A 13,440-nucleotide genomic window follows, 5' to 3' on the forward strand; every position below is an offset into this window, starting at 1 on the left:
TCATCCTGAAGGCTTTCTGGAGAATTAACGGCTTCACTAATGAGAAAATTTGCTGCTTTTATCTTTTTATAATTGTAATAATGTTGAATTTTGGACAAAATAAACACTGTGAAGGTGTAACTTTGGCTCTGGGTCATTGTGACAAACATTTCTCACCATTTTTACTTTTTTAAAAATAAACAATCAACTGATTATTGGAGAAAACAATCAGCAGATTATTTGGAATCTAATCTTTGGTCAAAATCAGCTCCAGCTCAACCAGCTCCAACAGGAAAATCCTGCTTTTACGATATTGCGTGAGTCAGAGTCCTCCAACGAGAGCAGATATAACAGTCACAGGAGACATTTTACTGCATTAAATATTTTTGTCTGTACTACGTTCATCACATTTTCCTGATTTTCCTCACATACTTTTACTTGCAGGACTTTTACAATGTAATATTAGGAATTTTACTTAAAGGGTTTCTACATTATTTTTCAACTTGGACCCTATTTTTTATATTTGTGTCTGAGTGACTAATGGAACAACATTTCTTTAAATTTCCAGCACTGAGAGAGCTGCAGCAGTGAAAGAGGCTGCAATGTAACCCCCAGGGGCAATTGTGCACCGCCAATGTTTGTCCACTAAAAGTGTTTGTTTTTGTCACTGACAGGCTCACTTTGTTACTGCAAGTGTCTGACAACATTATAGAAAGGATCCCTACAGAGCTAGTTAAAGAGAAAGGGAAACATCCTTGAAATAAATAAATTAAAACATTTAAAATAAATAAATATAACAAATACAAAAATTGATGAATACAAAATAAATAAATATAACAAATACAAAAATTGATGAATACAAAATAAATAAATATAAAAAATAAAAGAATTTAATAAATATAAAAATAAAATAATTTAATAAATATTTAAAATAAAAGAATTTGATAAATATAAAAATGAATAAAATATAATAGAATAATATTTATTATTTTTAAAAAATATTTTATTTTTTCTTTCTTCTTCTTTTCTTCCTCTTCGTTGCTCATTTGTCTGTATGTCTGTTTGCAAACCTGTCGTGTGTCACTTAATGCATTAAGCTCTGTCCCGTCCGCTGTCACTTGTCCTGATTTTTGTGTTTAACCAGAAACAGCCCTGAAATCGCCAGTGTGTCCTTTTATCATCATAAAACTAATTTCACTCAAAGTCGACAGAAACAAAATAAAAATCACAAAAGTCATCTTCTTATTTCCACTGTTCCAACAATTACCAGCTCTCCTGTTAAAATTAACCCTATATATATATATATATATATATATATATATGTCAAGGTTTTGTTTAAGGATGTCAAGTTGAAACAGAGTTTGTACTCAAAGGAGCCTCTTCAGTTTTGACGGCTGGTCGATATCCGACATTTCACCCTTTCGACCTGGTTCACACCTGAGCTGGTGAGAGTTTATAAGGTCACTCGACAGCTGTGTTTGAGTTGTCAGAGCCACATGAGGCGAGGCGTGAATCAGTGTGAAGTCAACTCAGAGGGGTGTCTGGGTTAAAAGTAGGGTGCTAAGAGCTTTTTTTTTTTTCTACTAAAATGTGATTTTTGTTTTTAAATCACTGAAAAATTGCAGGAGCAGATTTAGAGAAATCTGGTTATTTCTTAAATGAATCTCTATAAATCTCTATAAACATTACAAGACTTTTAATTCGGATTTCATTTGTAGTCTTTTTTGTATTACATGTAGTATTTATCAATCATATTCGAGAGGCAGGAAAACTGTTCATGTGCAAAGACACATCGACCAAATGTCATTTTAAAACCCAACGGCTATCATCTGACGATTTTATTTTATTTATAGTCATTTTCTTGTTTGTTTTTATTTTAACTTTCCTTTTTTTGTCTTATTTTCCGGTAATTTCTTTTACTAATTTATTGTTAATTTTTGGGCCGTGTCTCCTTAAGTTGCTCATTGCCTTCTTCCTTGTTTTTGCAAGAAGTCAAATCAATTTGCTCAAGTTTTAAAAGGTTAACCAAAATGACTGGTGAACAGAAAAGGAAGTCTCGGCTCCGATATCTACTGGCTACATAGGATCGACCTAACATATTGGCCCCAGAGGGCTTTATCGTCGTTAGCAGAGAGCTAATGGGCTCTGAGACTGTCTAATCAATGAGTCAATCCACAGAAAAGCATGGATGTCTTTAGGAGTTGACGTGACGTAGCAGTCTAGTGCCTAACTACATTACTGCAGCTCAAAAGCATTTTCCCCCAAAGGACCCGATTCCACTCCAAACTGAAAAAAGGTCAATTATTTCTCTTTATATTTTTCTTTTTAGATTATAAATGTGTGCAGTAAACTGTTGCCAATTTGATTTGTTCTGATTTAGCTTGAATCAAAAATAAATTTAAGATGAGCTCATCAGGATCAACAGCTGTATAGAGTTGGGTGTCATCTTTAGAGGAATGAAATCAATGAATAATAACAACACGTTCTCATCCTAAGTCGAAACATGTTGCCGCTTTTTCAGTGGACTTCCACGTCTACATATTACGCTATACGCTGGGCAGTCAACAAAAGCACATGACAACCGACGCCAGGACGTCAACAAAAGCACGTGCTGGCACAGCTGGTTAGGATAAGAGTACCGAGGCACACGGTGAGGTGCATAAAACATCACATTCAGATGAGAAGCGAACACCAGACTCCTGCATGAAAGTCTGACGTTTGTTGGATCTATTTACTGCCCGCCCTATAGGGACCAACAAGCAGCATATCTGGACACGAAAGGTAGCCTTTGACGTTGTAATCTTATGCTGACAGTACTGCAAAAGTGGCAGTATTTGACGACTTTGGAATAAGAACAGATGATACTCGTGACTCGTACTGGTACCATACTGAGAAAGTCGTGGACCCAGGACAGAGCCTTGTGGTACTCCATATAAAATGTTGGTTCATAACAAATCTGCGACAGAAGAAGATTCATTAATAGAAAAATACAGTTTCACAAGGACTTGATGTACAAAAGACTGACATTTTATTTTATTTTTTGTAATTACAGCTTCTTTGTGGATCCTCCTTCTAACCTCCCGAAAACTGGACATACAAATACCTCATCTGCCCCGACCCACATCCTGACGCCATTATGCCCATCATCAGCAATGCCAACCACGATTTCAGCACATACTCTATCAGCAGCGATGACAGCAGCCTCGATCGCTTCTTCACGGAGATCCCGGAGACTGAGACCATCAAGGGCGTTTACTTCCAGCGCGCCCAGCTGCTTCGGGACCGCAAGGCCTCGTATGTGGTCGACCACACCCTACAGGTTCTCATCAATGTGGGGGGCAACCGCTACACCTTCCCCTGGAGTACCTTGGAGCAGTTCCCCCAGAGTCGCCTGGGACGTCTGCGCTTCTGCACCACCCCCGAGGAGATCGCACGGCTCTGCGACGACTATGACGAGACGTGCCAGGAGTACTTCTTCGACCGCAACCCGACAGCCTTCAGGGTCATCCTCAACTTCCTCGCCGCAGGGAAATTGCGTCTGCTTCGGGAGCTTTGTGCCGTGTCACTGCATGATGAGCTTGACTACTGGGGCGTAGACCCGGGCCACATGGAGCGTTGTTGCCGCCGCCGTATGATCACCCGTGTGGAGGAAGTGGCTGAGCGAGAGCGCAAGGAAGAGGAGTGGAGGCAGAAGAGGGTGATGATGAAGAAAAGCAACACGGAGGATGAGAAGGGTTATCGCAGACTGACCTGGATGCTGCGAGAAGTGGTGGAAAACCCTCAGTCAGGGGTGGCCGGGAAGATGTTCGCCTGCCTCTCAGTCGTCATGGTGCTGGTAACCGTCATCAGCCTCTGCATCAGCACCATGCCAGACCTCAGAGACGAAGACACCAGGGTGCGTATAAAGCCTCCGAGAAGCTGACAGCCACATAACTTTTCTGTGTTTAACAGCTTTCACATCCTGTCAAAGCTGTTAAACACAGTAAGTCTTTTCTCAATGTGTTAACAGGAACGTTTTTACCGCAATAAAAAGAGGCATCTAGAGTTGCCAGTGTTTAAGTAAATATATCAAAACACAAGGAATTCCCTGCTATTAAATTCTGTCGCTACAAACAGGACTGAACATGTCCTGAACTCACGGAAAAGCACCCACATTTATCGCTACAAACACGGCGAGAAAGATTCACGTCTGTTGCTACAAACGGTGCTGAACACATGAAAACTTATGTGAAAAAATACTCGCTTCTGTTGCTGCAGACTCAGCTGAGCATCTCCTTAACGCTTGTTAAAATTCTTGATTTTGTCGCTACAAACACGGCGAGAAAGACCCACTTCGGTCACAACGTACAAAGCTGAGAATGAACCCAACGCTTGTTAAAAACAAACCACACACAGCTGAGCGTTTCCCGAATGCTTTTGTTGCTAAATACGTGGCTGAACATAACTGACCCTTATCGCTACAAACACAGTTTAACTTGTCCTGAACTCTTGTAAAAAAAAACAAAAAAAACCCAACACTTTTGTCGCTACCAATGTGGCTGAACATGTACTGAGCTCTCGCTTAAAAATAAATAAATAAATAAATAAAATAAAAAACACCTTCTTTTGGTAGAAAGTCGGTTGGAAATACGTGGACCTGTCATTAAAAATATCTTCTTTTGTTGCTACAAACACGGTTGGACATGTACTGAGCTGTCGTAAAAAATATATATAATAATAATAATAATAATAATAATAAATAAAAAAAACAAACAAAAAAAAACTTCTCTTGGTACCAAATTGTCTCGAAATATCTGTGCCTATTATTACAAAATACTACTATACTACTATTTTGTAGCTACAAACACAGCTAAACATGTCCCAAACTCTGGATAAAAAATACCCACTTTAGTTGCTACAAACGATTACAGTACATCCACTACAAACTTTAGTTTCAACAATCTGCAATCTGCTGGAAAAACACACTTCTGATGGTCTGACGGTAAACAATCAGCCGTAATAAAATGAAAGCTGGCCTGTGTGAAATCAACCAATAATCCATATTTTCTTAACGAATGAGTCAATAAAAAGATATATTTTAATCCAAATACCTCCATGGTCTGGAGACAGCTGTCGCAGACTGAGATGAAGTCAGCGGTATTCGTGAAGTCTTATTGTGGGCCGAGGATTTCTGCAGCGTTATAATCATTTCTGCGGCTGGTTGGCGTGAACGGCGGCAGACAGGCTGTAGGGCTGATTGTATAACCGTCAGTGTAAAGACTGTGTGATTATGTTTCTAAGCTGGAGACGGCGGATTGATTTGTCCTGATGTCTCTGCGGTCCGTCCCTCTAATCAAGACGGGAGAAAATCAAAGCGCGGACGTGTTTGGAGGCTGTAACATATTTATACATCGTGATTGATGAGACATCTGCAGAGATGTGTTTTTAAAGCAAAGCCAAAATTCCTTTTAATTTCTGGAAACGAGAGTTGTTTTCGGTTCGCGGTCTGGCAGACATGTTTGCTCGCCGCTTAACTTGCTTTTATTCAGTTTGACAGGCAAAATGAGCTGAAGCTGGAAGTTATCTTGTGGAGGAGAGCGAAATGCTCAAACTGTAATTTTTGAAACAATGGCTCCTTGACAGAATTAGACAAAAGCAGTTACTCATTTTTGGCTGCGACCGTTAAAATAACAGCTGTCATATCGACTGTGGCCTACGAGCTAATGACCGCTACCCATGGCTGATATAAAAATGAGGAATACAAAATGTTTGACTACAAAAAGGTAATTCAGTGCCAAACATAATGGAGAAATAAAGATCAGCATGTTCCTGTATTTTGGGAGAGCTAATTAGCATTAGTTTTATAAATCTCTACTCGACAAAATGCAAGATCGGACTTTTGTGTCCATGTTTGAACAATGTTAATGAGCTACAGCAGTTTCAAGTTGGTTTTTGACCTTACTTTTAAACAAAATGAGGATTTAAAGGTGACTCCTATGGAGGACTGAAACCGACAAAAGAAAAATTAATAAATAAATGTGTCAATAAATGAATGAAGATGACAAAAAATGCCAATATTTATTTAATTTCCCATTTCATTTTCCATTTTATTTATCAATTTATTCATTTTCCCATTAATTACCATACAAACATTGTTTTTGTTTTTACACTGGCTGGCAGTATTTTAATTTTTATTTTTATTTTCTACTCCATCCGGCAGGTTTTTTTTTTTTTTCTTTTACACTGGCGAGCACTTTTTTGGGTTTTTTTAATTTATTTTTTGTTTGTTTGGTTTTTTTTTACACCGGCGAGCAGTTTTTTGGTTGTTTTTTTAAATTTATTTTTTGTTTGTTTGTTTTCTTTTACACCGGTGTGCAGTTTTTTGGTTGTTTTTTTAAATTTATTTTTTGTTTGTTTGTTTGTTTTTACACCGGTGAGCAGTTTTTTGGTTGTTTTCCTTTTTTAAACCAGTGAGCAGTTTTTTTGTTTTTGCTTTTTTTTACACCGGCCAGCATTTCTTTTTTTACACACCGGCGAGCAGTTTTGTTTCAAATAATGTTCCTGTAAGGTAAATAAGACGTAACGTTTGAACTGCAACATTGTGAGGATGTTTGGGTGATGTTGAGAGGTGACAGATAAGAGAATGATTGTTTATAAAACGTTCCCACAATGTTACATGAGAACATGGAGAGAACATTTTCAGAGCAACATTCAGAAAATGTAACTGAGGACCAAGATTACAAAACATTATGCTAAAAATTAAAATGAGAATGTTGGCCAAACTCTAAGAAGAACGTTCTGGGAACATAAAGAAAACTTGACACTGAAAACGTCACTAAAACATTGCATTGGTTGCATTGTACCGTTTTCATAACGTTTTTAGATCCAAAAATTGCGAGCTGGGAAGCCCGAGAGTTAGCAAACAATCAATCAATAATCGAATAAAACTTTAACGTCTTTTAAAAGGGAAAAAGAAATCAATTAAAATCGAGTATTACACAGTTCGATAAATGTACTTTTCTGATGTTCCAGTTTTTCTTGAGCAGCCTGAATGTTGATTCATTATCTTCAGACGTTAATAACCAGATATGGACGGACAGATAAATTATGTATCGAGCCATCGAGATGCTGCAGAAAGTTCAGATCAAGTTCATCCTCATTTCCTGAATATTTCTTCTTTTGCTCTTAATTCACTCATTTCCAGCCGTTTCATTCCCTCAGCGTGCAGAGCTCTAACTCTTTCTAATCAGTGAACATAAAGACGCTCCTTATGTGCAGCTAGAAAAGTGTTTTACAAGGTTATAATTTCAGCTTTGGTATTTTTGACGAGAGAAGGTTGTGTTGCTTTTTGTTCTCTTTCATCATTCAACTTTTTAAAGTCATTCTGAAATGAAAATTGATTTTCTTCACACTTTAACGACACTTTGAGAACATTCAGAGCCAAAGAAACGTTGTAGCTTGTGGATAAAACTAAATTAATTCAAACGCTCTGTATTTTTGAAATTAAGTTTTGGGTTTTTTTTAATTTGCAGGGACACGTGAACGTTGAAATGATGTTACTAAAAAAACTGGGCAGGTGTGAAAATTAACATGATAATATGATGTGGAGACAAGTTAATAATAATAATTATAATTATAATCTTTATTTATGCGGCACAAAACGAATAAACACGTGGTCACGCGGCGTCTCTGTGTCTGCAGGGCGAGTGCTCCCAGAAGTGTCACAGCATGTTCGTGGTGGAGTCCATCTGCGTGGCGTGGTTCACTCTGGAGTTCATGCTGCGATTCTTCAACGCTCAGAGCAAGCTGGCCTTCGCCCGCGGCCCTCTCAACATCATCGACGCCATCGCCATCCTGCCGTACTACGTGTCCCTGGTCGTCGACGTCAGAGACGAGTCGGAGGAGGACGTCATCATGGGCGCGGGCCGAGGCTACCTGGACAAACTGAGTCTGATCCTGCGCCTGCTGCGCGCCCTGCGGATCCTGTACGTGATGCGGCTGGCTCGCCACTCTCTGGGCCTGCAGACGTTGGGACTGACCATGCAGCGCAGCATGAGGGAGTTCGGCCTCCTGCTGCTGTTCGTCTGTGTCGCCGTGGCCCTCTTCTCGCCTCTGGTCCACCTGGCAGAGAGCGAGCTGGCGCCGTTTGCCGCCACGCACCCCCAACACAGCTTCAGCAGCATCCCGGCCTCCTACTGGTGGGCCATCATCTCCATGACCACGGTGGGATACGGCGACATGGTGCCGCGCAGCATCCCCGGACAGATAGTCGCGCTCACCAGCATCCTGAGCGGCATCCTCATCATGGCGTTCCCGGCCACGTCCATCTTCCACACCTTCTCGCGCTCGTACCAGGAGCTGAAGCAGGAGTACGGGCGGCTGTGGAAGGAGGAGAGAAACGAGGAGACCGCCGCCAAGCCGGAGCAGAGCTGGTCCAAAGTCGATTTGTCACCAGATGAGTTCGCGTCCGTGTCGAAGGAGGATAATGACGCGCCGACCGCAGGCGAGAGTCATCGGTCCGCACTTCCATCGACAGCTTTCTGATGGAGCGGGAAGAGAGCAGCCAGACGCTCTCGCTCACTTATCACGTGTTAAAAACGGAGACAGCCTCCTCCGTCTGTCCCACACACAGTCAGACGTGAAGGACCGTTACATCACCGACAGGACGACCCGAAAACCTCGTCTGTTTATGTTCTGATTCATGAAGCTTCCAACAAACTATCTGCTCATCAGGTTATATTCACTTTCTTTTTATATCAGCAGAAACATGCATAATTCACCTCTACTTAACCCTTTAACGTCCCGCTCAGCTGTTTGTCAGAGCACATTTTGAGTCACTGTATCTCGATTAAAAATCTGCCTACTGAACTCAACCTGTTTGAGTTCGCTCTACAGACGGTTTAGGTTTGTTATGCTAAAAAAAATCCACTAGATGTCGCTGTTTGTAACAATAAAAATCAGCGCAGACATGAGCGCTCTGTGTGGTGGGATTTTCAAAGGTCGGCATATTTATTCGACATAGTTTCAGAGGTCTAAATAAACAGATTTATGTACCTTGATACAAAAAAAAAAATAATAATAATAGTAATATAAATGATCCTCTGATTATTCATTGTTGTTAAATGGTACATTTAATTTTATTAATTATATCTAAATTAATTATATCTATAATGTCCAAAATCATGTTTTACCAAACGGTTGAGTTGGCTTTTATGGTAAAAGTAGTGATGCTGCACATTTTGTTTTAGATTTTTTATGAAATAAAAACAGGGATGCATATTCATGTTGTTAATACAATATCTTTAAAGTTAGTCTTTTATATATTTGGTGAAAGAAAGTATATCAGTTTTATTTTTTTTGTAATTTCTGAGATGTTTTCAAAATCCTATAATGGTAAATATGTGTGGAAATAATATCAGAGCTGCTAATATTAGAAATCCCAAGGTCATAAATTAATATATGTTGTTATAATACATTTTTAAGCATTATAAAAGTAAATGACTTGTAATTGGCTTTTTTCCTCTCTGTTTTATCATTACCATGAACGGCCATCTCAACTGTTTGGTAAAGGTCTATATTAAGTATGTTTAAAAAAAAAAAAGATTCTTGTTATTATAGCCTAAAGGACATAAAATAATGCAAAAAATATATTTTTTCCTTCGCTTTTGTCTTGGTGTTAAAGGGTTAAAGTAAAACTGAAATCTGAATTCTCCTCCTTTATTGTGTAAGAAAATATAAACTATAATCTTACGACAACTCGTGCACATTTGACCATTTTCACAAAGAGGATTTATACTATATACAACATATATAACGCTAATATAACATTTAGGCGTTTCTCAGCATCGGTAGATTTTTCACACAGTTATTAGAAATGAGCAGTTTTCACGTTTCGCTTTAAAACTTGTAATTCAGCTTGCTCTCATAGAAATATGTGGAATGGTGGCTGGTTCGAAATGTTAAAATTTCGTGCTGGTAACATGAAAATAATGCAAACGCATAATCAGTGAGGCTCTTTTTTCATGCTGGAAACACGATTTTAGTATAAAGAGCGAGAAAGTCAGCGTAGGGCAGGTCGGCGGGTCGAGCACCAGACTAATATTACCTGAAGAAAATCGTGTAATTTAGAAATTACCCTCCAACGTCTGTGTTTCGTGACGCACATTTGCACAGGATAATTGGAAAAAAGGCAATAAGCAACTTGGAAAGAAATGTCCCGCAACTTGCAAATAATAAAAATAAAAAAAAAAATCATTAAATTTATACATTGAAGGGAAAAATGAAAAATGTCCAGAAAATTTCATTTATAAATCTAATCATTATATATTTAGAGTTATCCTACAAAATAAAATATTTTCTTCAATATATATCACTATAGCACTTTCTCAATTGCATTTTCATGATTTTTTTTTTCTTTTTTAACTTATCTTTTTGTTTGCTTATTTTCAGGTAATTTTCTTGTAACTTTTTGAAAATGTCCCTGCCAATTGTTTGGCCATTTTTTTGTTACGTTGCTGACATGCCTGTCATGCCTTTGAAAGAAATCAAGCCAATGTGCTCAGGTGTTAAAGGGTTAAATCCGCCCCTGGTCTTAGCCCGTTGAAAAGCTGAAAAATGTTTCTTACCGCATGCTGCCGCACACGTCATCCATGTCATTAAACGTTGAGATTCGGCTGGTCTGATGGATTTGCTCTCCGTGAGCGGCTCTGTTGATGTGCTGACAGATAAACTCCTGACAGGAAACAGGTTTTTCCGTCTCCTTTAATCGGATGTTTCCTTCAGTTCTCAAAAGACTGAAACTGAAAGAAAAAAGCAAAAGCACAAACTTCAGGCATTCAGCTTTAAAAGATATGAATGACAAAATACACGCAAGTACAACAATAAATACTTTACAAATAAACACTACAATCATGTTTTTGAGATTTACATCGATACAGCTGCTTCCCAGCTAACAGGGAACGTTCCCTAAAAGCTGCAATAATGTTTTAAGAAATAATGTTGCTGTACGGTTTAATGTTAACTGAAAAGTAAAGTTTTAACAGCAACATTGTGAAGATGTTTTGGTGATGTTGAGAGGTGACAGATTATAAACTGTTCTTTTTATAAAACGTTTCCACAATGTTATAAAAGAACAAAGGAAGAACGCTTTCAAAGCAGCATTCAAAGCATGTTACTGAGATTACAACTCTTTTTCTTTAAAGATGAAAATGAGATATATTAACAATGAAAATTAAAAAATGTAAAAATATATTTTTTGATGTTTATTGAGAATGTTGCCCAAACTTTAAGAAGAACATTCTGGGAACGTTAAGAAAACTTACCACCGTAAACGTTACTAAAACACTCAAACACTGGTTGCATGTAAATGTTCTGAGAACATTTTTAGAACCAAAAATTGCTAGCTGGGTAGCCGAGATACAACTGCATTCAGAACACCGAGGACTGTTCTCAGTCTCGCCAACCAAATCAGCTATGAAGAAAACCGTTAAATTCTTAATTAAATTACACATTGTAAGAAATACAAAAAAACTTCTGTACACACAAAGCTGAAACTATCAAAACGCCGAAATAGTCGCTGCTGATGTCTGGACAAACATGTAAAAATGTGAAATACTCACAGGAAACGCTCTCTGTGAAGCAGCAAGGCAGGATTGATGCAGATTTGTTTAAGACTAACTCAACTTCTGTCTCAGCTGTCCAAAACTTAACATGAGAGACTTCCTGTCACCTGTCCCACTAAAGTCAGTCCGATTGGCTGCTGCAACACAAGAAGAAGAAGAAGACAAAAAAAAACAAAAAAAAAAAACACTGAAAACAGGAGCAACACCTGCTGGAGGAGTTAATATCTGCCAACACGCCTCCTGGATTTGCACCCAAAATGCTGTGAGAACATTTATTTATAATTTCCACTGGAGCCGTCATGTTTGTCCAACAGGACAGAGGCCGAAAATACAAACATGAAACAAATCAGCAGCAAATCTCAGAGATGCCGATTCCCTCGGCACTAATATTATCCCATGACCTCTGTGTTTGCTGAAATATGCTCGGCACTTTGCCCTGAGTTTTGCTTTACAGATTACGGACACGTAATCCCTCGCACGGGATTAAAATCACAAACATCCTCTAAATTATTACAAATTATAATAACAGCCACGAGCATAAATATGTAACTTTACAGAGTTTATTTTGCGTGACTACACAAAGGACGAAAGTCTGAATCGCTCATGTTTTACTGGTAGTTATTTCAGGAGAAACTTCGATCTTCTCCGGAGTGAATCTTACGGCTCATTTATGCTCAAGGTCAAAGACGCCGATCTTTCTGTCCGCGCTCTGCGTTCATTTCCTCCGTATTTGTGCAGGCTCTCCGAAAACTTACGGACGAAACACAGCAGTGACACTGAAGGACAGCGAAACTCAAGCGAGACAATAAGCTATAAAAATGAAATGTTTTTTCAGATGGTAGATGGGAAGAAAAAATGAATAAGAAAAAGAACAATACAGAGACTATTGAAACAAGCACAGACAAACAAAAAAAACCTTTTTCCTGATTTCAGCTTCACGCTTACTTATTCTTTGTATTTTATGAATGTGACGCTTTTAATGTCCCTGAAAACTCATATTTTTGGATGTTTAGAGCTTCATTAAAAGCACCACGAAGATGCATTTTTCCAGGAACGATGATTTCAACACAAACACACAAAATAATGGCGACAAATCTTCACTGTGACGGATCGAACAGCACAAAGTGTCTCTGCGAGATGATTTTCAGGGGAAACAAATCTGCTGTTTGAAGCAAAGAAAATCATTAAAAAAACGTACAGGATGAAAACGATAATGTTTAAGATGTTTCTGTGTTTTTAATTTCATCATGCTGTGGTTCCTCCTCTCACTTTGAACATTAAAAGGAAATATTTTACTCTTTTGCTTTTTGTTTTTTGAACTGTTTAATGGTTTGCTCTGCATGAAAGTTGAACCTCGTGAGTCCCGTCCAAAGAGCGACAGTTTTAATATTTAAGGGGCCTGACAGGAATCAAATAACTAAAGTACATTTAAAGGTGACAAGGAAACGACCTGAATAATAGATGGTAAAGATTATCAGATAGATAGATAGATATCAAAAAACAATGGAAAAATGTCCAGAAAACAATATTTTAATTATTTTAATCAAATACTTAGTTATGTTACAGAAAAAATGTATTTTATTTCAACACTTTTTTTCTTATTATTTTGAGGTTCTTTCTTTGAACTCTTTCTCATTTTTGGGGCATTTCTTGTTAAGTTGCTTGTCATCATCTTCCCGTGTTTTTGAGAGAAATAAAGCCAATTTTCTCAGGTTTCAAAGGGTTAATCCATCCATGGGTGAGAGTTTTAATGGGTCCCAATGAAAATAAACCAATAAACACAATCAGGTGTTTCTGTACAATCGTCGGCAAAACTCCTGCACAGAAACAAAGTGCAGCCCTGACAGGTGCTCTTCATTAA

At 38.3% G+C, this 13,440-nt stretch overlaps 1 protein-coding gene and 1 long non-coding RNA gene across 2 annotated transcripts; one reads left to right on the forward strand and one right to left on the reverse strand.

Moving 5' to 3' along the window:
• The first annotated feature begins 3,115 nt into the window (after positions 1–3,115).
• kcng4b (potassium voltage-gated channel, subfamily G, member 4b) lies at positions 3,116–8,930 on the forward strand. Its single transcript, XM_042486947.2, has 2 exons — positions 3,116–3,874; positions 7,660–8,930. Exons 1-2 carry the CDS (start codon positions 3,116–3,118, stop codon positions 8,500–8,502), a joined length of 1,602 nt encoding a protein of 533 aa, XP_042342881.2. The 3' UTR covers positions 8,503–8,930.
• Positions 3,500–11,716, reverse strand: LOC121943432 (uncharacterized). Its single transcript, XR_006105849.2, has 4 exons — positions 11,577–11,716; positions 10,584–10,757; positions 3,730–3,853; positions 3,500–3,635 (listed from the first exon to the last, which is right to left on the reverse strand). It is a non-coding gene; the product is annotated as an uncharacterized LOC121943432 (long non-coding RNA).
• Positions 11,717–13,440: the final 1,724 nt, after the last annotated feature.

This window comes from Plectropomus leopardus, chromosome 1 (assembly GCF_026936395.1).
Source record: "Plectropomus leopardus strain MGB_pleo_1.0 chromosome 1, ASM2693639v1, whole genome shotgun sequence".
NCBI lineage: Eukaryota > Metazoa > Chordata > Actinopteri > Perciformes > Serranidae > Plectropomus > Plectropomus leopardus.